General features: G+C 46.6%; 1 protein-coding gene across 2 annotated transcripts in view; it reads left to right on the forward strand.

Annotated features, from left to right (window-relative positions):
* Positions 1-27,116, forward strand: part of syt7a (synaptotagmin VIIa) — a 325,957-nt gene that overhangs the window by 204,890 nt on the left and 93,951 nt on the right. Inside the window, exons 3-4 of one of the 2 annotated variants that reach the window (XM_034176363.1) lie at positions 21,916-21,995; positions 25,698-25,832. In XM_034176363.1, the coding sequence (XP_034032254.1) occupies positions 21,916-21,995; positions 25,698-25,832 (215 nt within the window). The remainder of the gene's footprint in view (positions 1-21,915; positions 21,996-25,697; positions 25,833-27,116) is intronic. The other variant, XM_034176362.1, reaches the window with a different exon arrangement.

Here is a 27,116-nt window from a genome sequence, read left to right on the forward strand (position 1 = left end):
CACTGCCATACCTGTGTTTGCTCATGACTGCTGACCTAAGTGTTGCACGAGCGGCAGGCTGGATCATACACACACTCCACTGTGTGTGTGGTCAGGACAGCTGACCGACTTGCCATGTGTGCATGAGGCAGGAACATGTGCGTGTGTGCACCCACCTTGCCTTCCACCCAGACATCAGGTGGCACGTATGGCATTGGAGGGGCATTCTGCATATTCCATATACGGCATTGTGGGGTTTCGTGTTGTGTTTATTATTCTTTGCCTTTTTAACATTTTATTCTGTTTTTATTTTTTGGTGTTACTTACTGTGTTGTGTCCGCATTCGACCTGCACTCTGAGTAGTCGACCTGGATTCGGGAGCTGCTGTACTCCGAATGTGCGGGAATCAGGTGGCTTCCAGACACATTCAGGGTATTCGTACGCCATTTGTACAGGGCTGTGCGAATGTCTGTCCCATACATATGTGGCTCAAATTCTAGCTGGTTTTCCCCATTCGCGATCATTCATGCTAAGTGTAATAGGGCCATTAGCAATGTGAAACTACAACCCAAAATGCAGGCAGCGATTAAAACAGACATGAGGTGAAAACACAAGATGATTTATTAATCCCAAACATGTGAACAAGTCAACAAGCTATGTGACAGCCACAGGGGTACAGGAGTCCAAAATCAAACAAACTACTAAATCCAGCAGTGGCAAACAATCCAAAGAAAAAAAAAAGAGGCGTCGGAAGAAGGGTTAGGAAAATAGGCAATCTCAGGATACTCACAACATGGAAACCAACATGAAGAAACCAGCAAGTGAATAAAGACATAAATACTAACTCAACTGATGAGCAAAATGGAGGGCAGGTGTGTGATGGAGTCAGAGGTCGAGAACCAACTAAAAGGTGAAATGAACTTGAACAGACATCTAAGGGTGAGTGGAAATCACGGGTGGCAACGGGGGTGGGTGGGTGGGGGGGGGGGGTGCTAGAGTGCACCCTGGATTTGTCATAGCACCCCCATGAAAATAATTCCTCATTTATTATTTTAATTTTATTTCATCCCATGTTTTTAAGGCCTTGTCTACACTGGAACTGAACGTCTCCTGTACAGTCTTTTTCTTTGTCATTTTCAAAAAGTGTTCCATTCAAGAAATGTCTCCATTCTCACATATCCAGTGAAACCACATGAAAATGCTGTAGTACACATGCCAGGCCTGTATGTAGCGCTGTAACGCTTCTACAAAAAAAATGGAAGAGAAGACGTGGAGCTAAAACTGTTGGGGAAAGTGTAGGAGCACGGACCCACAACAGGGGGCGCAAATGAACGGACAATGGATAAAGCCAAATACAACACTTTAGTGTTGTGAAAATACACAACAACAACAACAGATTACAATAGTGAGTCAAATACAAGATGTCATGTGGGCAGGCTCGAAGATAGGAGACATCAGTCCGAAGTCGAACCGGAACCACACGATTTCCTCCACCACCGAACCCCGGGAATACTGGAGCCGCCAAGTCCCGAACTCCCAGGTGGCCACTGCCTCCGCGTGTCGGATCTGGTACTGCTGGCGAGGAGCAAACACAGTTAGAAGTGGGTGCGTGTGCACCCAGCAATACGTACGGTGGAAAACCACCTCCTCCTCTCGTCGAATAAAGAGTTCACAAAAAACGCTCAAGCAACAAAGGGTTATTATCTCACAACCAGCTGAGGTACGTTACCTTCAAGGTAGAACGATATCTCGGCAAAGAGGTGGAGATGTTGTCTGGCTGATATACCAATGCTGATCCTGTTGAGTGGTGACAGCTGTCAAGGATGATGAGCGTCAGCTGTCACCCTGGCTGCTCCTGTTAGGCGGCAGCGCCCTCTGGTGCCTGGAGCCCGCACTCCAGGCAGGGCGCCCTCTGGTGGTGGTGGGCCAGCAGTACCTCCTCTTCAGCGGCCCACAGAACAGGACCCCCCCCTCAACAAGCCAGGAGGCGCCCGACCAGGCTTGTCCGGGTGGCGGCGGTAGAAGTCGGCCAGGAGGGCCGGGTCCAGGATGAAGCTCTTCTACACCCAGGAGCGTTCTTCGGAGCCGTACCCCTCCCAGTCCACCAGATACTGGAAGCCCCGGCCCATCCGTCGGACATCCAAGAGCCGGCGCACAGTCCAAGCCGGCTCGCCATCGATGATCCGGGCAGGAGGTGGTGCCGGACCCGGAGTACAGAGGGGTGAGGTGTGATGTGGTTTGATTCGTGACACGTGAAAGACGGGATGGATCCGCAGCGAGGCCGGAAGCTGCAGCCTCACTGCGGCTGGACTGATGACCTTGAGAATTTTGAAGGGTCCTATGTATCGTTCCTGGAGTTTAGGGGAGTCCACTTGCAGGGGTATGTCCTTGGTAGACAACCACACTTCCTGCCCTGGACGATACGTAGGGGCCGGGGTCCGCCGTCGGTCTGCATGGGCCTTTGTCCTCCTCCGGGCCTTCAGCAAAGCAGAACGGGCGGCTCGCCACACCCGACGGCACTTCCGCAGGTGGGCTTGGACCGAGGGCACACCGACCTCTCCCTCAACCACCGGAAACAACGGGGGCTGATACCCTAGGCACACCTCAAAAGGGGAGAGGCCGGTGGCTGACGACACTTGGCTGTTGTGGGCATACTCGATCCAGGCCAGATGGGTACTCCAGGCCGCCGGGTGCGCGGCTGTCACGCAACGCAGGGTCTGCTCCATCTCTTGGTTGGCCCGTTCTGCTTGCCCGTTGGTTTGGGGATGATACCCGGAAGAGAGACTGACCGTGGCCCCCAGTTCCCGGCAGAAGCTCCTCCAGACATGCGAGGAGAACTGGGGACCGCGATCGGAGACGATGTCTGTTGGAATCCCATGCAGCCGGACGACGTGGTGGACCAGGAGGTCCGCTGTCTCCTGGGCCGTTGGGAGTTTCGGGAGGGCCACGAAGTGGGCCGCCTTGGAGAATCGGTCCACTATCGTGAGGATGACGGTGTTGCCCTGGGACGGCGGGAGGCCCGTGACAAAATCCAGGCCGATGTGAGACCAGGGGCGATGAGGCACGGGCAGCGGCTGTAGCAATCCCGATACCTTGCGATGGTCGGCCTTGCCCCTGGCGCAGGTGGTACAGGCCTGGATATAATCCCGGACATCGGCTTCCAGGGACGCCCACCAGTAGCGCTGCCAGACAACTGCCACGGTTCTTCGCACCCCTGGATGACAGGAGAGCTTAGAGCCGTGACAGAAGTCCAGGACTGCAGCCCTAGCTTCTGGTGGGACGTATAGTTTGTTCTTTGGCCCGGTTCTGGGGTCCGGGCTTCGTGCCAGGGCCTCCCGGACGGTTCTCTCCACGTCCCAGGTGAGGGTGGCCACGATAGCGGACTCCGGGATGATGGGTTCCGGTGGATCCGACAACTCCGTTTTGACTTCATCTTCATGTACCCGGGACAAGGCATCCGATCTCTGATTTTTGGTCCCGGGACGGTAGGTGATCCGGAAGTCAAAACGGCTGAAGAACAGTGACCAGCGGGCTTGCCTGGGATTCAGCCGCTTGGCGGTCCTGATATACTCCAGGTTCCGGTGGTCAGTGAAAACCGTGAATGGCACGGTCGTTCCCTCCAACAGATGTCTCCACTCTTCAAAAGCCTCTTTCACCGCAAGGAGTTCTCGATTGCCGACGTCATAGTTCCGTTCGGCCGGGGTCAACCTGCGGGAAAAATAGGCACACGGGTGAAGGACCTTATCGGTCTTCCCGCTCTGGGAGAGCACAGCTCCTATCCCTGAGTCCGAGGCGTCCACTTCAACCACCAACTGGCGACTAGGATCGGGCTGCACCAGAACAGGTGCAGACGAGAAGCGCCGTTTCAACTCCTTGAACGCGGCATCGCAACGATCTGACCAGGTGAAGGGGACTTTTGGTGAGGTCAGGGCTGTCAGGGGGCTAGCTACCTGACTATAGCCCTTAATGAACCTCCTGTAGAAATTAGCAAAGCCGAGGAACTGTTGCAGCTTCCTACGGCTGGTGGGTTGGGGCCAGTCTCTCACCGCCGCAACCTTGGCCGGATCAGGAGCGACGGAGTTAGGGGAAATGATAAACCCCAGGAAGGACAAAGAAGTGCAGTGAAACTCGCACTTCTCGCCCTTCACAAACAGCCGGTTCTCCAACAACCGCTGCAGGACCTGACGTACATGCCGGACATGAGTCTCAGGATCTGGAGAAAAGATGAGTATATCGTCCAGATATACGAAGACGAATCGGTGCAGGAAGTCCCGCAAGACGTCATTAACTAATGCTTGGAACGTCGCGGGAGCGTTTGTAAGACCGAACGGCATGACCAGGTACTCAAAGTGACCTAACGTGGTGTTAAATGCCGTCTTCCACTCGTCTCCCTTCCGGATCCGAACCAGGTGATATGCATTTCTAAGATCAAGCTTGGTGAATATCTTGGCTCCATGCAGGGGCGTGAACACAGAATCCAACAAGGGTAAGGGGTATCGGTTACGAACCGTGATTTTGTTCAGCCCCCTGTAATCAATGCATGGACGTAGTCCGCCATCTTTTTTCCCCACGAAAAAGAAACCCGCACCCATCGGGGAGGTGGAATTCCGGATCAACCCGGCAGCCAAAGAGTCCCGGATGTAGGTCTCCATTGATTCGCGCTCAGGTCGTGAGAGGTTGTACAGCCTGCTGGACGGAAACTCAACGCCTGGAACCAAATCAATGGCACAATCATACGGGCGGTGCGGGGGAAGGGTGAGCGCCAGATCCTTGCGAAACACCTCCGCAAGGTCATGGTACTGCACCGGCACCGTCCCTAGATTGGGCGGGGCTCTGACCTCCTCCCTGGCCTGGGAACCGGGAGGAACCGAGGAACCTAAACATACCCGATGGCAGGTCTCGCTCCACTGAACCACTACCCCGGACGGCCAATCGATCCGGGGATTGTGTTTCAACATCCAAGGGAACCCTAGAATCAGACGGGAGGTGGTCGGAGTTACAAAAAACTCGATCTCCTCCCGGTGATTTCCCGACACCACCAGGGTTACTGGTGGTGTCTTGTGAGTGATTGGAGGGAGTAGGGAGCCATCTAGTGCCCGCACCTGCACAGGCGAGGTAAGCGCCACCAGAGGGAGCCCTATCTCCCTGGCCCATTTGCTGTCTAGCAAATTCCCTTCAGAGCCCGTGTCCACCAGTGCTGGGGCCTTCAGGGTTAAATCCTCATAAAGGATTGTAACTGGGAGTCGTGTGGCGATGTGGGTGTGTCCCACGTGAATGTCTCGGCCCACCCCTAGCCCAGTTTCTAGGGGCGGGCGTTGGTGTTTAACCGCTCGGGGCAGTCTCTTAGCTGATGCTCTATCGAGCCACAAACAAAACACGCTCCGCGGGCCAGCCTCCTCTGTCTATCTGGTGCCCTAAATGTGGCCCTGCTCGTGTCCATAGCTTCGTCAGCAGGGGGAGCTGTGACCACACATGGCGCCGGGGCCATGGAGCGTGGGGAGGGCGGAACGCGATCGGAACCGGAAGGGACCGCGCGTGCCCGGCCACGCCCTTAGTCTCATTCCCGACGGTGTTCTTCTAACCGATTGTCTAATCGTATGACGAGATCGATAAGCCCGTCTAAATCCCGCGGTTCGTCCTTAGCCACCAGGTGCTCCTTTAGAACCAATGACAGTCCGTTTACAAAGGCGGCGCGGAGGGCAGTGCTATTCCAGCCGGACCTCGCAGCCGCGATGCGGAAGTCGACTGCATAGGCAGCTGCGCTCCGGCGCCCCTGTCTCATTGACAGCAGCACGGCTGAAGCAGTCTCTCCTCTATTTGGGTGATCGAACACTGTTCTGAACTCCCTCACAAACCCATCATATGTCTGAAGGAGCCGTGAATTTTGCTCCCAGAGCGCTGTAGCCCAAGCGCGTGCCTCACCACGAAGCAGATTTATCACATAAGCTACTTTGCTAGCATCAGTCGCGTACATGACGGGACGCTGTGCGAAGACGAGCGAACACTGCATAAGGAAATCTGCGCACGTCTCCACACAACCTCCGTACGGCTCTGGAGGGCTTATGTATGCTTCCGGGGAAGGTGGAAGGGGTCGTTGAACGACCAGTGGAACGTCACTGTTACGCACAGGGTCGACGGGAGGGAGAGCCACCTGCGCGGCGAGAGCCTCCACCCTGCGGTTCAGGAGGACGTTCTGCTCGGTCATCAAATCCAACCGAGTCGTGAAAGCGGTGAGGATCCGCTGCAACTCACCGATCACCCCTCCTGCGGACGCCTGCGCGCCTTGTTCTTCCATTGGCCGTTCAACAGCCGGTTGACGCCCCTCGGGATCCATGACGCTGGCCGAGATATCCTGTTGGGGAAAGTGTAGGAGCATGGACCCACAACAGGGGGCGCAAATGAACGGACAATGGATAAAGCCAAATACAACACTTTACTGTTGTGAAAATGCACAACAACAACAACAGATTACAATAGTGAGTCAAATACAAGATGTCATGTGGGCAGGCTCGAAGATAGGAGACATCAGTCCGAAGTCGAACCGGAACCACACGATTTCCTCCGCCACCGAACCCCGGGAATACTGGAGCCGCCAAGTCCCGAACTCCCAGGTGGCCACTGCCTCCGCGTGTCGGATCTGGTACAGCTGGCGAGGAGCAAACACAGTTAGAAGTGGGTGCGTGTGCACCCAGCAATACGTACGGTGGAAAACCACCTCCTCCTCTCGTCGAATAAAGAGTTCACAAAAAACGCTCAAGCAACAAAGGGTTATTATCTCACAACCAGCTGAGGTACGTTACCTTCAAGGTAGAACGATATCTCGGCAAAGAGGTGGAGATGTCGTCTGGCTGATATACCAATGCTGATCCTGTTGAGTGGTGACAGCTGTCAAGGATGATGAGCGTCAGATGTCACCCTGGCTGCTCCTGTTAGGCGGCAGCGCCCTCTGGTGCCTGGAGCCCGCACTCCAGGCAGGGCGCCCTCTGGTGGTGGTGGGCCAGCAGTACCTCCTCTTCAGCGGCCCACACAACAAAAACTTTAGAAACCAGTACTTTAGAAGCTGGATCACGGATTAAATAGCCTGGATTCACCATCGCAGATGAAAACTGTTCGCCACATGACACCATTGTTTTGGAAGATCACGTCTGTTAATTCGTTATGATGGAAGTTACTTGTTAAGGTTTTTTTTTAACAAATCCCTCAGTGTCTGTCTGCTCTGGGTGAGTTTCTCAGCCTGCTTTGTCCCACCAACAAAAAGAAAAAACAAACAAACAAACAAACAAAACAAACAAAATATGCTAAATTATACTGTTAAATTACACTGTTAACAACATCTTACAGAGGCATCCTTTTAGTTTTCCATAGTAAGACACTTGTGGCATTTTCAGATGTATGTGATTAGATAAATATTTCACTCATAAAAGAAAATAAGCATTCATCAACAGAACTGATTGTTTTACACAAAATGAGTGTAACATGATGTTCAGTGACATACATGTCAACCCCTTTGAGGGTCCACCTGTATAACCAAGTGATAAAATCTATAAAATCAACACAAAATCCTTATAACCTCCAAATCGCATCAAAATCAGTTTTATTACAGTACACACAACCGCATGGCGGTATCACATAACTGGGGTTTTGTTTGCCATATATTAATAACTAAGACCAGGGATCTCCATGGACTCTTTTATGGTGGAAGTCCTCCACAGTTAAATTCTCTTGCTCCACAGTAAAATCGCTTGGTATTTTGTACAAACTCAATATATTTCCCTTGAATATAGTGTCACACAGCTGTTCTATTTTTACAGAAACCAGAACTCACAGAGTAACAGATCACTGCTCCTAACAATCTTTGGCCCTACCATTTGAGACTGCTCTGCCCTACGATTAGATATTACAAAACCATGTGACAGTGAACCAATTCCGATTGGACGCTCACATCGTGCACGTCATCACACAGCTTCTATGAAGAGTACAAAGATGGTGGATGGCTGGCCGAAAGTCCGGTTGGAGAAAGGGAGAGGCCAAACAGGAGTACCTGAAACTGCCATTAACAACCTTGATAGGCAAACCTCAGAAAGTGGCGGTGGTCTGCCGCAATAGGTACATGAAAATAGGCATCGGTCAGATCTATTGATGTAAACGACTTGCCACAGTTTGAAAGACCTCCGCCATGGTCAACATGTGAAACGGCAGCACCTTCAAACAACGATTGAGTCCCCGCAGATCTAAAATGGGACGAAACCCGCCAGTCTTTTTCGGTATGAGGAAATATGTTGAATATTAGCCTCTGGGTTGCTGCAGAGGATCCACCTCCTCAATAGCACCCTTGGCCAAGAGGGCGGAGAGCTCCTGGTGCAGGGCTCGGGCTTTCACCGGGTCAGCAATCAAAGTCACCTTGACCTGGTCTGAGATATGTGGCCAGCGTTGGAATTGCAACCTATAGCCATGGGTCAAAGTAACAACTACCCATGGATCCACAGTGTGAGCAGCCCAGTAGTCGAGCTGCTGATGGGAAAACCATCCGACTGCCGGCCCGGTGACCTCACCTCCTCTCCCCATGACTCCTAGGAGCCCTGGGGGGTTAGTGGCCACCATCCGAAGCTCGGGTCTGCCTGGTTGGGTGGTGGATGGCTCACGGAAACCACCACCCAGCCTCCGCTGAGAGCCCCGCTGATAACCCTCAGATCGGTATGCAGGCGGGAGTGGCTGTACCTCATGGCCAACAGACAAATGCCTCGAACGCTGCGGGGGCACAGTTCTGTTGAGGCCAGAGAGATGCTGCCTAGTCTGCTGTTCATGGATGGTCCACTTCAGTGCCTCCAGGGCACCCAGGCCAAACAGCTCACCCGGCTCCAAGGAAACACCACGGAGGGTCCTCCGACATGCCTCAGTCAGGGTAGACTGCACCAGCCAAACCTGCTGACGAGCCTGAACAAGGAAAGACATAACTCAGCCAAGCTCCCTTGACATTAGGGTAAAAGCCTACAGTGCAGTATTATGAAATCCTACCACACTTGCCGCAGCACCAGTATCCTGCAGTGATGCAGAAACTGCAAACAGGAGGTGCGCCAAGGAATTACTCAACCAGCCAGCACGTGCTCCTGCATTAAAAGCCTTGCAAAGGAGGTCATCTGTCACACGGCACTGAGTCCGTGGGCACCGAGCCTCACTGTGTAGCGCCTCCTCAGGAGACACAAAAGCGAGGCTACCGCCGGGTCAACCGCTGGCATGCAGTCCAAACCAGCCCTGGCGGAATCATTCATAGAGGCCAATGCTCGACCGTCCGCTGAGAAACGTGATAAGGCTCGTGGGTCCCGCCAACATGCGTACAATTCCCTAAAATAGTCCACCGATGGGGGAAAAGAAAAGGCAGTGGGTGCACGCCCACGTCTGAAAAAAGCGCTCCCAGGGGCAGCCTCCTCTGCCACTGGAATATCTAACTGCAGGAGATTTAAGGCACTACACATAACATCCTGTACAGCGGCATCGCTCGACTCACTGACTACACTTTGAGATGAGCCGAACAAACCTATGTCAGAAGCAAGAGACGACCGAGTCTCTGCTTCCGCCCCAAAATGAGAGTCCAAGGCGGTGAGAGACAATACATCCTCCTCCACCACCAACTCAGGCATAGGTGGAGAAGGCCCCGTCTCAGGCAAGGGAGCTTCCAGCTGCCGGACTTGAAACAATGACTTCATCTCAGCCAGTTCTGCAGATGGCTGCTCTACCCTTGTGGCAAGGCCTTGATCGGCTTTGATTCACTTCTTCTTAGGAGGAGCCACAGTAGCAGTGACCTCACCCCGACGCTTCAAACGCCTGGGTGCAGTCACCTGCACCGAAGGCGGGAGCTGGCCGGCCTCGTGTTGAGGGTGCACCTGTGCCAGCTGAGCCACTCTCATAGCACAAGGCATGCAACTGCAGTTCATACAGGGATGTTCTGACAGCGCCTCTGTCAGGTGGCCAAGCCCGAGACAAGCAGGGCACAGGTCGTGACCGTCATCTGCTCAGTGATTTTGGTCATTCGGTATGTCATTAGTGACTGTCGCAGATCAGAATGTGGTGATGTGTAGGCATGCCCGTGAATGTGGCAGAGGTGTAGCAGAGAGCCGTCGCGACACACAAACCCATAGCACCCTCATAAAAATGTCAGGCTCCTTCATAGCACCTGCAGACAAAAATCTCTGGAGGAGATTTCACTGGTGGAAATCAAACATAACAACAAAGATAACAAAACACAACAGAGGAAGTAACAAAACCAAAATATAAATCCATGTACACAAAACTTAAAAAAACATGGAACTCAAAGGTGTAAACATGTAACATAAGGGAAAACTCACAAGAACTAACACATGAAAAGAGGCAATCAATAATCACATAACAGAAAGAACTGAACCATAACCAAAAACTAAATCCAGGAACACAAGCACAAAAATCAACTTGGGACTCAACAGTGAACAGAACACCTGATAAACCTACTGAACACATAACGAAAACTGATGATCAAGAAAACACAAAAAACATGGTGAACTCGAGACATAGGGAACATATTGAAAACTCACAAAAAACGAAGAACAGACTGACCACACGCATGGACAATGTACAAACTGCTAGAGGGAACCACAGGGGTGACTGACAGGGGAGAAACTAAACACTAAATATGAAAGGAACACAGACAGAAGAAAAAAACACACAAACGTAGACATAGATATGGACCGAGAGCCCACACACACACACACACACACACACACACACACACACACACACACACACACACACACACACACACACACACACACACAAAACAGCAACAGCTATTCCCGTAAGTAGTGCACATTGCTTTCTCTTTATGAATGGGGACGGGTTAACGTTTTTACAGGGAAAGACTCGCATGCACTGAATGTGCACACATGGAAATTTCTACACACTATGCACGCACACATGGCCAAACTGAGAATGGAAACATGGCACAGATCGATGCAGTTGAGAAAATAATCGACAGATTAATCAAACATGAAAATAATCATTACTTGCAGCCTTAATGTGTAGCACCTTGTGGTGACTTGTGAATTGGCATTGTACACATAAATTGAAATGAATTGAATTGACAGAGGGCAGCACAGTGGCTTAGTGATTAGCACTGTTGTCTCACAACAAGAAAGTCCTGGGATCACGTCCCGCATGATCCTTTCTGTGTGGAGTTTGCATGTTCTCCCTGTGTTTGTGTGGGTTCCCTCCAGGGTGCAAAGCAAGGTATACTGCAATCTTTAAATTGACTACAGATGTGAATGAGTTTGTCTGTACATCTATATGTAGCCCTGCGACATAGTGGCACCCTGTACTCTGCTTCTCATCCATTGACCGCTGGGAGAGGCTCCAGCTCCCCTGTAACCCTTAAATGGAGTAAGTGGGTAGTGGTGGGGACAGTTCCGCTAACCGCTCATTAGTGAAGCTAACTTTTTCGTTAACAGATTATCTTTTCAGCTAATTTTGAAAACCATCAGTGGATTAATTAGCTTCTGCTAAATTTAGTTCCACTAACTTCCAGTCCACTGGCATAGTGAGTAAGACCAAACAGTCAAAAACGTTTGTAGACCCTAAAACCAAACATTAATTCCTGTCTGTTGGATGTTTTGCAATAGCCAGGGTGCCGTATGGAACTCCGCCCTCCCCAGCAGAAGGGGGCGAGTGGGCCGGCTGCCGGCTGCTGCTGGGAAAAGACAAAAAGTAATTTATTTTCAACATACAGCAGCTCAGTGGCACAAGAGGTAAATTCCAACGCTGTTTTCACTCATGGTCACAACATAGCTCTTCACCAAACTAATTACATTCCTTTAACTATAAAAACAAATTTATAACACTAACAATACTCCTAACTAACATGTACTACAATAATATGAGCGAAGCGTTGCGCAGAGGCGCGAAACTCACTCATGGTACAGGGTGTCCTAAACAGGAAGTGCCAATTTTCAAATCCACAGTAAAACAAGAAAATGTTCAAATCAATCAATCAATCAATTTTATTTATATAGCGCCAAATCACAACAAACAGTTGCCCCAAGGCGCTTTATATTGTAAGGCAAGGCCATACAATAATTACGTAAAAACCCCAATGGTCAAAACGACCCCATGTGAGCAAGCACTTGGCGACAGTGGGAAGGAAAAACTCCCTTTTAACAGGAAGAAACCTCCAGCAGAACCAGGCTCAGGGAGGGGCAGTCTTCTGCTAGGACTGGTTGGGGCTGAGGGAGAGAACCAGGAAAAAGACATGCTGTGGAGGGGAGTAGAGATCAGTCACTAATGATTAAATGCAGAGTGGTGCATACAGAGCAAAAAGAGAAAGAAACACTCAGTGCATCATGGGAACCCCCCAGCAGTCTAAGTCTATAGCAGCATAACTAAGGGATGGTTCAGGGTCACCTGATCCAGCCCTAACTATAAGCTTTAGCAAAAAGGAAAGTTTTAAGCCTAATCTTAAAAGTAGAGAGGGTGTCTGTCTCCCTGATCCGAATTGGGAGCTGGTTCCACAGGAGAGGAGCCTGAAAGCTGAAGGCTCTGCCTCCCATTCTACTCTTACAAACCCTAGGAACTACAAGTAAGCCTGCAGTCTGAGAGCGAAGCGCTCTATTGGGGTGATATGGTACTATGAGGTCCCTAAGATAAAATGGGACCTGATTATTCAAAACCTTATAAGTAAGAAGAAGAATTTTAAATTCTATTCTAGAATTAACAGGAAGCCAATGAAGAGAGGCCAATATGGGTGAGATATGCTCTCTCCTTCTAGTCCCTGTCAGTACTCTAGCTGCAGCATTTTGAATTAACTGAAGGCTTTTCAGGGAACTTTTAGGACAACCTGATAATAATGAATTACAATAGTCCAGCCTAGAGGAAATAAATGCATGAATTAGTTTTTCAGCATCACTCTGAGACAAGACCTTTCTAATTTTAGAGATATTGCGCAAATGCAAAAAAGCAGTCCGACATATTTGTTTAATATGCGCATTGAATGACATATCCTGATCAAAAATGACTCCAAGATTTCTCACAGTATTACTAGAGGTCAGGGTAATGCCATCCAGAGTAAGGATCTGGTTAGACACCATGTTTCTAAGATTTGTGGGGCCAAGTACAATAACTTCAGTTTTATCTGAGTTTAAAAGCAGGAAATTAGAGATCATCCATGTCTTTATGTCTGTAAGACAATCCTGCAGTTTAGCTAATTGGTGTGTGTCCTCTGGCTTCATGGATAGATAAAGCTGGGTATCATCTGCGTAACAATGAAAATTTAAGCAATGCCGTCTAATAATACTGCCTAAGGGAAGCATGTATAAAGTGAATAAAATTGGTCCTAGCACAGAACCTTGTGGAACTCCATAATTAACCTTAGTCTGTGAAGAAGATTCCCATTTACATGAACAAATTGTAATCTATTAGATAAATATGATTCAAACCACCGCAGCGCAGTGCCTTTAATACCTATGGCATGCTCTAATCTCTGTAATAAAATTTTATGGTCAACAGTATCAAAAGCAGCACTGAGGTCTAACAGAACAAGCACAGAGATGAGTCCACTGTCTGAGGCCATAAGAAGAACCTTCACTAATGCTGTTTCTGTACTATGATGAATTCTAAAACCTGACTGAAACTCTTCAAATAGACCATTCCTCTGCAGATGATCAGTTAGCTGTTTTACAACTACCCTTTCAAGAATTTTTGAGAGAAAAGGAAGGTTGGAGATTGGCCTATAATTAGCTAAGATAGCTGGGTCAAGTGATGGCTTTTTAAGTAATGGTTTAATTACTGCCACCTTAAAAGCCTGTGGTACATAGCCAACTAATAAAGATAGATTGATCATATTTAAGATCGAAGCATTAAATAATGATAGGGCTTCCTTGAGCAGCCTGGTAGGAATGGGGTCTAGTAGACATGTTGATGGTTTGGATGAAGTAACTAATGAAAATAAATCAGACAGAACAATCGGAGAGAAAGAGTCTAACCAAATGCCGGCATCACTGAAAGCAGCCAAGGATAACGATACGTCTTTGGGATGGTTATGAGTAATTTTTTCTCTAATAGTTAAAATTTTATTAGCAAAGAAAGTCATGAAGTCATTACTAGTTAAAGTTAAAGGAATACTCAGCTCAATAGAGCTCTGACTCTTTGTCAGCCTGGCTACAGTGCTGAAAAGAAACCTGGGGTTGTTCTTATTTTCTTCAATTAGTGATGAGTAGTAAGATGTCCTAGCTTTACGGAGGGCTTTTTTATAGAGCAACAGACTCTTTTTCCAGGCTAAGTGAAGATCTTCTAAATTAGTGAGACGCCATTTCCTCTCCAACTTACGGGTTATCTGCTTTAAGCTGCGAGTTTGTGAGTTATACCACAGAGTCAGGCACTTCTGATTTAAAGCTCTCTTTTTCAGAGGAGCTACAGCATCCAAAGTTGTCTTCAATGAGGATGTAAAACTATTGACGAGATACTCTATTATCTCACTTACAGAGTTTAGGTAGCTACTCTGCACTGTGTTGGTATATGGCATTAGAGAACATAAAGAAGGAATCATATCCTTAAACCTAGTTACAGTGCTTTCTGAAAGACTTCTAGTGTAATGAAACTTATTCCCCACTGCTGGGTAGTCCATCAGAGTAAATGTAAATGTTATTAAGAAATGATCAGACAGAAGGGAGTTTTCAGGTAATACTGTTAAGTCTTCAATTTCCATACCATAAGTCAGAACAAGATCTAAGATATGATTAAAGTGGTGGGTGGACTCATTTACATTTTGAGCAAAGCCAATTGAGTCTAATAATAGATTAAATGCAGTGTTGAGGCTGTCATTCTCAGCATCTGTGTGGATGTTAAAATCGCCCACTATAATTATCTTATCTGAACTAAGCACTAAGTCAGACAAAAGGTCTGAAAATTCACAGAGAAACTCACAGTAACGACCAGGTGGACGATAGATAATAACAAATAAAACTGGTTTTTGGGACTTCCAATTTGGATGGACAAGACTAAGAGTCAAGCTTTCAAATGAATTAAAGCTCTGTCTGGGTTTTTGATTAATTAATAAGCTGGAATGGAAGATTGCTGCTAATCCTCCGCCTCGGCCCGTGCTACGAGCATTCTGGCAGTTAGTGTGACTCGGGGGTGTTGACTCATTTAAACTAACATATTCATCCTGCTGTAACCAGGTTTCTGTAAGGCAGAATAAATCAATATGTTGATCAATTATTATATCATTTACTAACAGGGACTTAGAAGAGAGAGACCTAATGTTTAATAGACCACATTTAACTGTTTTAGTCTGTGGTGCAGTTGAAGGTGCTATATTATTTTTTCTTTCTGAATTTATATGCTTAAATAGATTTTTGCTGGTTATTGGTGGTCTGGGAGCAGGCACCGTCTCTACGGGGATGGGGTAATGAGGGGATGGCAGGGGGAGAGAAGCTGCAGAGAGGTGTGTAAGACTACAACTCTGCTTCCTGGTCCCAACCCTGGATAGTCACAGTTTGGAGGATTTAAGAAAATTGGCCAGATTTCTAGAAATGAGAGCTGCTCCATCCAAAGTGGGATGGATGCCGTCTCTCCTAAGAAGACCAGGTTTTCCCCAGAAGCTTTGCCAATTATCTATGAAGCCCACCTCATTTTTTGGACACCACTCAGACAGCCAGCAATTCAAGGAGAACATGCGGCTAAACATGTCACTCCCGGTCCCATTGGGGAGGGGCCCAGAGAAAACTCCAGAGTCCGACATTGTTTTTGCAAAGTTACAGACCGATTCAATGTTAATTTTAGTGACCTCCGATTGACGTAACCGGGTGTCATTACTGCCGACGTGAATTACAATCTTACCAAATTTACGCTTAGCCTTAGCCAACAGTTTCAAATTTCCTTCAGTGTCGCCTGCTCTGGCCCCCGGAAGACAATTGACTATGGTTACTGGTGTCGCTAACTTCACATTTCTCAAAACAGAGTCGCCAATAACCAGAGTTTGATCCTCGGCGGGTGTGTCGTAGAGTGGGGAAAAACGGTTAGAAATGTGAACGGGTTGGCGGTGTACACGGGGCTTCTGTTTAGAACTACGCTTCCTCCTCACAGTCACCCAGTCGGCCTGCTTTCCCGGCTGCTCGGGATCTGCCAGAGGGAAACTAACGGCGGCTAATCTACCTTGGTCCGCACCGACTACAGGGGCCTGGCTAGCTGTAGAATTTTCCACGGTGCGGAGCCGAGTCTCCAGTTCGCCCAGCCTGGCCTCCAAAGCTACGAATAAGCTACACTTATTACAAGTACCATTACTGCTAAAGGAGGCCGAGGAATAACTAAACATTTCACACCCAGAGCAGAAAAGTGCAGGAGAGACAGGAGAAGCCGCCATGCTAAACCAGCTAAGAGCTAGTAGCTGCGCTAAGCTAGCTGATTCCTAAAAACACACAAAGTGAATAATGTGTAAATAATTTAGAGGTGATTCAGCAGAGGGAGTGCTTTAGTTAAGGCACATGAAGATTACAGTGGGAAACAAATCGTTATCTAGTTAACTAGAGCAATCTAACTGCGCAGATTAAACAGCTAACAGATACAGCAAAACACCGCTGTGCTCCGGAACAGGAAGTGATACAATACCGCAGTGAGAGCCAACCACCAGTAGAGGCAAGCAAGAGCAGCAATGTCAAACACTACTTGGATTGACAGACGAGATCCCATGGAATCTCACGGGAACTCAGTGGCAAGCTCACACTCAAACAGGAAGTGCCAACTTTCAGTCACAGTGAAACAGGAAATGTTGAACACTTCCCAGCATGAGTGGAGCTAGAGCAGAGGCCGGGGTTTCACTGGACTCCACTGAAATCTGATTGGGCACAGATGATTGACATGTCACGGCACCACACATCTGGTTGAAAGACCTGCATTTTCAAATCAGTGAGTCACATTGACTGCTAGGTTCCTCCTGTCCAGTGGTTTGTGCTGTGTACCACAAAAACTTCTGATCCACCTTAGTAGAAGAAGAAAAATGTTTGCTTCAGATTTGAACTGAACACGTTGTTTAAACTATGGACTTCTAATGACACCAAACTTATCTTGGTGAGTAAACGACCGTATTTTATGCCAGAAATGAGGTTCAGGTTGTTAAAAGCAGCATTTCTCCTTTAATTCAGGTTATTTTATATACACTTGTTTAAGCTAACAGACAGCAGCTGGTTCATTCTCTGTTGGCTTATTAGTGCAGCAGATAACTGAGACAATCCTTCAAATGGTGATACAAGCATCATATGTAGCACAAATACAGCTGGAGCTAAATTAATGGAGCAACTTTAACTTTTGACCCCTGTACAAACTGAAACTGACCTTTGTCACCATTCTTGCTGCTTTTACCTCATAACTCCATAACATTCAGTCACAGATTGTCCAAACTATACCTTTTTTTTTAATCTTTATGATCAGGAAAATAATGTGGTGTAGTTTTCTATATGATTGGAACATCTTTTTATTTTGACCCCTGTATAATTATTCAGTTGACTCCAATCTGGCTGCCAATTGAAAATTCAAGTGGCCAATAAGTTAAAAGAGTTAATGTCTATGGATTATTTGTGCCAAATTTGATGCTTGTATCACAATTTGCAGGATTCCACTCTAAATATTCTCTTATCTGTTGCACTATATATGAAATGTAAGATGCTGCTCTTCTGTGTTTCTCAATTGCCCTCAAAAATATTGGAACACTTGGTATTTCACATTTTAATGTTTATACTATTTCAAATACATTTTTTCTGAAATTATCTTCCTTAACTTGAACTGGAAACAAATCTCTACAACTTGATAGAAATTAATTAAAAATATAAAATCCAGCTTCCTGATGAAGTGGTGTAGAGGAGGATTTTCTTAAAAAGAAGACCTGAAAGTTCAGCTACAATTTGACAGAATGTACATTTGAGATGAAAGCCTAGATTTGATATTTTGGTGAAAGAAATTTTTGTATTTCTTCATAATTGATGTACATAAAGTCCAAGACATATTCAGTGACTTGGAAATGTTCATGTTTCCATCCCTTTACAGTTTTTTTGTTATCAGGTTTTAGAGATTTGCTTTCAGTTTGAGTTTGAGGAAGTTAATTTTAGGAATTTTTATTCTTTATTTTTTGTATTTCTTGTATTTAAAATGGCATAAACAAATTAAAATGTATGAAATTCCAAGTGTTACAATACTTTAGGAGGGCACAGGGTCCAAACCTTATGATGAGTACAAAATTAGTGTGGTATTATTACCTTATTGTTTAAGAATGTTTAATTTTCACTGTTGCTGCACTTTATGTCAAATCATAGTCATATCATATTGATATGAAAATTCAGTAAGGTATATCTTCTATTATACACGTACATGCCAAATCTAAGGTGGAACTCTACTAGTGTTTACTAAGGTACACCTAAATATCTTTTTAAAAAAAAGAGAGAGAGAGTAGGTGCCTGGTCTTGAGAACCAGGGATGGCAGGTTGAAAAGCTTTTTATCCCATAGGAACTCTCCCTACCCACCTAGCGGCTCAAGAATATTTACAGAATGTATATAAGTGACATTTACATGACAATTTATCTGACAATATTGAGATACGATAATTTGGCCATATTGTACAGCCCTATTGTTAACTAGCTGGAAACTTTGAATATTAATTTACATCTACATTAAAAAATGCTTAAAGCGGCAGGGGATTAACAGGGCTGTATTTATGGGGTCAACTGAAAAGCAAAAAAGAAAAATGCTTTAAAAGGTGGGGACTATGGGGGGCAGAGCTCCTCCAGAAGCTAAAATGCAAAATAAGGAAAATGCTTAAAAAGATGGGGAGTCGGGGGGGCAGAAGCTGAATGGTTTTTGCCATACTAATGCTCCCTTGAAGCATTTACTCAAAATAAAGTCTGAAGGACCTAAATGACATGGTTAAATGGTGAAGCGCTTTTCCAGGCATGCGAGAGGCAAATAAAGAAAAATGCTTAAAAAGGCAGGGAGTCTGGGGGGGGGGGGAGGCTCCGTTGAAAGGTTTTTACCATGCTAATGTTTCCCTGAAGCATTTACTAAAAATAAAGTCTGAAGAACCTACATAACATGGTGACATGCTGACGAGCTTCACTCTTTCATGTCCACAACATATGCATATTAATAATAATAATCAAAACAAACAAACCCCAAACTCCCATAATGCATTGCTGCAATGCATTATGATCGACAGTGTGTCTGCTTTAAAAGACAGTGTTTGCATGAAAACCTTTACTTTTTAAGTGAAAAGAAACTTATTTATGGAGTCAAATTTGTCTCATTAATACCTGCAAATGCACAGTGTGGTCTACAAGTAGTCCTTGATTTGCACGTGTGTTTTGTGATCCACAAACACAAATGTCCGATTTGTAACTTGTGTGTTAATTTTTACAAACAGATGTGTATTCGCAGCACACTGGACCAGCTCTACACGCTCCATCGGGTGCTCGAGGGTTCATGGGAGTTCGCCCAACCAGTCCACATGTGTTTTGTGGATCTGGAGAAGGCGTTCGACCGTGTCCCTCGGGGCACCCTGTGGGGAGTGCTCCGGGAGTACGGGGTCCGGGATCCTTTGCCAAGGGCTATCCGGTCCCTGTACGACCGCAGCAGGAGCTTGGTTCGCATTGCCGGTAGTAAGTCAAACCTGTTTCCAGTGCACGTTGGCCTCCGCCAGAGCTGCCCTTTGTCACCGGTTCTGTTCATTATTTTTATGGACAGAATTTCTAGGCGCAGCCAGGGTGTAGAGGGGGGTCTGGTTTGGGAACCACAGAATCTCGTCTCTGCTGTTTGCGGACGATGTGGTTCTGTTGGCTTCGTCAAATCAGGACCTTCAGCGTGCACTGGGGTGGTTTGCAGCCGAGTGTGAGGTGTCCGGGATGAAAATCAGCACCTCCAAATCCAAGGCCATGGTTCTCGACCGGAAAAAGGTGCTTTGCCCTCTTCAGGTCGGTGGAGTGTCCTTGCCTCAAGTGGAGGAGTTTAAGTATCTCGGGGTCTTGTTCACGAGTGAGGGACGGATGGAGCGTGAGATCGATAGACGGATCTGTGCAGCGTCTGCAGTGATGAGGTCGCTGTATTGGACCATCGTGGTGAAGAGAGAGCTGAGTAGGGGGGCAAAGCTCTCGATTTACCGATCAATCTACGTTCCGATGCTCACCTATGGTCATGAGATTTGGGTCATGACCGAAAGAACGAGATCGCGGGTACAAGCGGCCGAGATGAGTTTCCTCCGCAGGGTGGCTGGGTGCTCCCTTAGAGATAGGGTGAGGAGCTCGGTCACTCGGGAGGGGCTTGGAGTCGAGCCGCTGTTCCTCCATGTCGAAAGGAGTCAGTTGAGTTGCCTTTGGCATATTTTTCGGATGCCCCCTGCACGCCTCGCTGGAGAGGTGTTCCAGGCACGTCCCATTGGGAGGAGGCCCCGGGGAAGACACAGGACACGCTGGAAGGATTACATCTCTCGGCTGGCTTGGGAACACCTTGGGGTCAGATTTCTCCTGTGGCGCTAAAAGTCGAAACTGGTTTATCAGTTGCAGACAGTGTGTCGAATCAATACTAAAAGTTAGCGGTTAGCTGTAACTTCTGCTAACTTTTTTTTAGCAGTTTATCGGTTTAGCATTATAAAATTTAACTTTTTAGTTAGCGGATTAGTGGTTATCAAAGGTAACTTTTCAGTTAGTTGTGCCCACCACTGTAAGTGGGTATAGAAAATGAATGAATTGACAAACAAGATGAGCACAGAGGGAGTGTTACTTCATTCTCTGTACAGGATACCATTACATCACTAAATCTTCACATAGAAAATAGTTGTTGGCTGCTATATTAATGTGTAAAATCAGATTTAGAGCACCTTTATCACAAGCATTGCCTTTGTATAGAGTTAAGGTAATTAATGAGCCCAGTGTTAATAATATGAGGAAAATTAACTTAAAGTACTGATGACTAACAGTGAGAACACTCATTTGGCTGTTTTCTTCTTTGCATTTAGTGTCTGGGAGCTGGAAGTGAAAATTCAAATTTCCTATTTTGGAGTGCAGCATTAGTCCCGATCAAGGAGGACTCTCATTGTACATATTTTCTATCTCCCCCTGCTCATCCTACACCTGTTTATCCACATCAGGTGTGCACAGTTGGTTGTATTGCTCAATCACACCTGATGAAATTAATTAACCAAGAGTGGAGCAGACAGTTGACAGAAACCAACTGTAGCTCAACTTCCACCACATCGTCCCCATGAGCATTGGAAAAAGCAATCCAGCCACAGAAATCATCCTTCAACCCTCTGTTGTTCCATTTGTATGAGCAAAGCTCAGAGTCTTTTACTCTCACTCATTTTCTGGTGTTGGAGTCTCCTGATCTATCTTCAGCGTGTACCACTTTCAGGGAGCATGTGTTGTATTTGAGAGGGAAGAGAGCTTTAGAATAGACCCTCATCTACCCCACTTGTAAGCGGCATATAGATAATTTGTGTTGTAATATATGTGAAACACCTTGAACTAGAATGAGCTTTTCCAGTAGAATGTGTCACCACACCATTTATTTTTAAAGTGTTCAAATTGTCACTATTTCCAGGTCATGCTCCAGCTAATTGAAATCAGACTGGCGTAGGACATCCATCAGGTTTCCCTTCCACTACCCAGTGGATTATCTTAAAGAGGCATTCATCATGTAGATTTCATAGTGGTGGAAATGACAGTCATACTGAGGAATGGATCCATAAACAGATTTGATTTGGCTTTGATGAGCGTATTCAGGAGAACGTCAGGTATAGAGCTAATGGCAAAAGGTTCCTGAGATAACAGGAGAGGCATGTGCACTTGGAATTATTTTAGTAAAACACAGCTTCAAAGGGCAAATTTAAACTAACCTTTTGTTTCTCCCATTTTTCTCTCACCACTCCCTCTGTTTGGCTTAAGGGGAAGAGGAATAAACCAGGAGTGGAAACAGCAGACACTTCAGACTTGACACGTGGGCGAGGGGAGAAGAAAGCCATCAAGTAAGTGTCTGTTTGGGGTTGAACATTTTGGTGATAATGAACTCCATTTGGTTCAGTGTTGAGTCTCTAGATGTACAACAGCAGACACAAAGAAAGAATTAGCACTGCTGTTTATCTTGTGAAGTGTAAGTTATGGCTAGGGTGTAGTTTAAAATCTGCATTATATTACCTGTGAGGATTTTGTCAGGAAGAGTTTTCTCATGCACTTATCAACATATTGTAAGATAGAAATGGACTCTATACTGCATAAAATACTGTAATGTTCCGAATATAATCTTTTTTTTTTTCTTGGAAATGCACTGAAAATATAGTGGGGCCATCTGGTATTCAGGGTGTAGACTGTTATATACGAGGTCTGTTAGAAAACTATCCGACCTTTTTATTTTTTGCAAAAACCATATGGATTTGAATCACGTGTGATTGCATCAGCCAAGCTTGAACCTTCGTGCGCATGCGTGAGTTTTTTCATGCCTGTCGGTTGTGTCATTCGCCTGTGAGCAGGCTTTCTGTGAGCAGTGGTCCACCCCCATCGTCAGATTTTTATTGCGAGCAAAATGTCTGAACGATTTGGAGCTTTGCTGCATCAAATTTTTCCAGAAACTGTGAGAGACAGCCAGGTGGACACCTTTCGGAAAATTCGGATGGCTTTCAGGGACGATTTTATAGGGATTACACAGATTAAGGAGTGCTCCAGCCAGTTTAAAGACCGCCCACAGCGGCTGAGAGCGCGGCGCACTCCAAGCGGCGATCGACAGGCTGAAACGACCAGATCATTTCCAAAGTGAAGGCTGTGTTGATCCGGGACGTCGTCTGACTTACACAAAAATGGCAGGAGACGTGGACATCAGTACTTTTTCGTCACATTCCACTGTTACAGGAGTTTTTGTCATGGAAAGAGGAGCGGAGGAATGCACCACAGAGCCGCGAATGGCGTGGGACAAAAGCACCTCCGTGTTGGTCTCACAGGATGGCTTTCAGATGGCTTTCGGTGGCTTTTCAGTCGTGTGACTATCCGAGAAATTGTGAATGAGCTGGACATGCCAGAACATGTCCTGTGAGGCTTCATCACGGCGTTGCTTTGCACCGTGCAGCTCCGTCCCGACGCGCAAATTCCTCCACTCCTCTTTCCATGACAAAAACTCCTGTAACAGTGGAATGTGCTGTTCATTTCCAAACTGAACGCTGTGTTGATCCGGGACATCGTCTGACTGCCAGAGAAATTGCAGAAGACGTGGACATCAGCACTTTTTCGGCACATTGAGACAGACGTGCGGAGGAATTCGCGCATCGGGACGGAGCCGCATGGCGCAAAGCAACGCTGTGATGAAGCCTCACAGGACATGTTCTGGCATGTCCAGCTCATCCACAATTTCTCGGATAGTCACACGACTGAAAAGCCACTGAAAGCTGTCTGAAAGCCATCCTGTGAGACCAACACGGAGGTGCTTTTGTCCCGCGCCATTCGCGGCTCTGTGGCGCATTCCTCCGCTCCTCTTTCCATGACAAAAACTCCTGTAACAGTGGAATGTGCCAAAAAAGTGCTGATGTCCACGTCTTCTGCCATTTCTGTGGTAGTCAGACAACGTCCCGGATCAATACAGCCTTCACTTTGGAAATGATCTGGTCGTTTCAGCATGTCGATTGCCGCTCGGAGCGCGGCACGCTCTCAGCCACTGTGGGCGGTCTTTAAACCGGCTGTAACACTCCTTAATCTGTGTGATCCTAATAAAATCGTCCCTGAAAGCCATCTGAATTTTCCGAATGGTGTCCACCTGGCTGTCTCTCACAGTTTCTGGAAAAATTTGATGCAGCAAAGCTCCAAATCGTTCAGACATTTTACTCGCAATAAAAATCCGACAAGGGGGGTGGACCACTGCTCACACAAAGCCTGCTCACAGGCGAATGACGCAACCGACAGGCGTGAAAAAACTCACGCATGCGCACGAAGGTTCAAGCTTGGCTGATGCAATCACACGTGATTCTAATCCATATGGTTTTTGCAAAAAATAAAAAGGTCGGATAGTTTTCTAACAGACCTCGTATGTCCGCAACAGTAGGCAACAGCAAATACCTGTGACAAGAATGTGCCTCTTAGGACTGAAGTAACCCAACCTTCTAACTAGCTTATAGTGCTACATGTTGGAGAGACACAGTGATCATACTGAAAAGACAGCACCTCAAAGGTCAGGTAAGTTAACCAGCAAGTGAGGAGAAGTTCTGATGTAAACTTTAAGCTCATGGTCTAAATGTAGTAGAGTCATCAAACAATTGTCAAACAGCCAAGAAATACATTGTGGCAGAATGTAATGTTAGAAGATGGCAAACCCAAAAAAGACCATATTAAAAATGCTAACAGTTAGAAAAGTTGATCATGGTTCTAAAAGCAGTGTTAGTGTCAGTGTCAGTATGTGGTTGAAAAAAGAAGTGAGTTGGTGCTGACAAAATGTGCTTTTATTGTATTTATTAGCATCATTTTCAAATAAAAGCATTGTCATAGAAAAAAAGGTGGGTGGGGACTATTTGATAATCAGCCACTTTATATTTGGAACAATTCGGTACATTTTCAGGGAAAGGGATGGTGATTGTGGCGGTGGTGGGGGTGGTGGGGGTGGCGGTGTATGTGTTGTGAAGAAAATGAGGGTTATTTACTTGTGAAATCATTGGATTATTCAGTTACAGGGATTTTGATCTGACATTTCCTGCGAGGCTCAGTCAGATTAAAATATTTTCTCTTCCTGATGAAACAAGTCTGTAGGCCATTGGCAGAAAATGTCAGCTTTGTAATGCTAAGTATGTGCTTTATTTCACAAAATGCCTCTGTTAACCTGCTCAACACCACTTCTCTTCTGTAGCCTGCTGTTGTCTCACCTTTTTAGGATTGTGTGTGTGTGTTTTTTGTGGTTTTACTTTTGATTTTTCAGTGCAGACTGTTTAAGCACTCAGGATGGGTCATGTGATTGTATTCTTTCTCGGTTCCCTCAGTCTGTTTAATTTTTTTGCATTTTCTTTCTCACTGGCTCCAGCGGCATCGGTGTGCTCTGTATGTCATTTCAGCTTCAGATCCTCTCTGTGCACTGGCTTTTCTCTCCTGCTCGGTCTCTGTGCTGCAGCTCTGACCACTGCTGTGTGACTTGTATGACATCAGTGATTCGGCTCACCTTTTCCTCCTCCACTTTGACTGTGTGCGATTTATCTCTGCCTTATGTTTCATGCTCTCATGCTCTCCTACTGCTCGCACCGGGAATGGGCGCCAGCCCTCTTGATGTTTACTCAAATGTGTTTCATTGGTGGTGCTGTGCTAGATGAACAGAATGCACTCGTATGCTGTATGTATTCATTGGATTATGACTTCCTATTTTCTTGCTGTGTATTTTTCTCTCTCTGTCTTTAAGTGTTTATGCTGCAGCATTGCTTTATGAATAGCTTTTGTGAATGCCCCCCCCCCACCAGGCTGGTCCCCTTTTTGATTTGAAATGATTTGTCAACTTCAGGGAGAAAAATAGACATTAATCTGGGCTTCCTTTGCTTCAAAGCCCCACTTCAGCTGTAGATCAACCTTCTTCCACAAACCACGCCTCATGTCCAACTGAAGGAATGCCTCTCTGGTCTCCCCCCGCCCCCCACCCCTGTAGGGAATGGTTGCTTGGTTCCACGCCTGTCCCTGGTTGTGTTGCTCTGACCTGTCTCTCTCTTTGGCCACAGCGATCTAGACAGAGACTTTTGGAATAACAATGACAACAGCACAGTGCAGCAGAGGTGGAGCTCCTATCCGCCCAAGGAGTTCGTACTAAACATTTCTCCTTATGCCCCATATGGAGATCCTCGCCTTACACTCAAGTGAGTCTTGGTCCAAGGCCGGTAAGAGACTTCCCCCTGTGCAGGGCTGTAATGAGGCAGGGGCACAGTCACTTTGTTCTGTTCCACTTGTTTCCCTTGCTATTTCATTCCTCGGTTCATCACATCATCCCTGTAGGGGTGTCCAACTAAAATTGAATTGGGGGGGGGGGGGGTGCAGCACAAATAGTCTGTCAGGGGGTAATGACTCCAGTGCTCTTATGTAATGCCTCTTGACAATGTGATAACTGAGAAAAGCAATATCCTCCATGCAGATTAGAAAAAATGCTTAAAAAAAACTAAACAAAGAGCTTCTGCACAGGTTGTAACTGAGGGCTTGTTTTTACTTCTGTGCTGCTGCGCGTCTGTGTCACCTCAGGCCAACGCAAAGAAACTATTTAGCTATTTAGCCAATGCATCGGTATTGACCAGACTCAAATGGGTGACCCACTGCTTAGGTCATTCTAACAGTTACAAGGCTTTTACAGAGCTTTGCAAAGGTGAAGAAACAGAAAACAGGAATTCAAAACAACATGACATAATAACAAAAGAATATGTATTTGATAAGAAGTCCATGCAGGCGGTTATGTCACAGACAGGGATCATCCAGCAGTCCTCATGCTGTCAGTGGTCAGCTGGTGCTCCCTCACAATGAAAGTGATACTTCTCACCTGCCTGTCCCAAAGTTACTACTCATTTGACACATTTTACCCAAGGCTGCTTGAATTTACTGCTACAGTCAGATGATGATATGCAGAGCAGATAGATCAGGGTGATAATTAGTTGGGCTACCAATATGTAGACGTGGAATCAATTGTAGGCCTGAGTTCGATTGGAAGTAACCTTCATTGGACTGGCATGTTTTCAAGGAGAAGTTGTCAACTCTTATCCACTTCACACTTTGCAATCTGGGGAGAAGCACTGGCACCAACAAGCCTCAGGAACAATATAGGACTTACTTCTCCCTGGGACTGGAGTTGAACCACAACATGTTACAATGTGCCACCCTCTAGAGCAGCATGGTGGTGCAAGCGTTGGGTCACTTGTTCAAGGCCACCCATGCCCCATTCTCCATGTACATCTGGAGTTGAGCCAGGAGGGGTATCTCACATAAAACGTGTGTCAAATCAGTGTGCGACCTGTGTTGGGTCTCCTGTGGTGACCCTGAGCAAAAAATCAGAAGCCAAAAGAACATTTTATCCTCCCATAAGAGACACCATGGGGTGCTAGACTAACATTCTGAAAACTGTTTTCACTCTGGGCCAGCATTTTAGATGCTGCCAACGT

This window comes from Thalassophryne amazonica, chromosome 8 (assembly GCF_902500255.1).
Source record: "Thalassophryne amazonica chromosome 8, fThaAma1.1, whole genome shotgun sequence".
Classification (NCBI taxonomy): Eukaryota; Metazoa; Chordata; class Actinopteri; order Batrachoidiformes; family Batrachoididae; genus Thalassophryne; species Thalassophryne amazonica.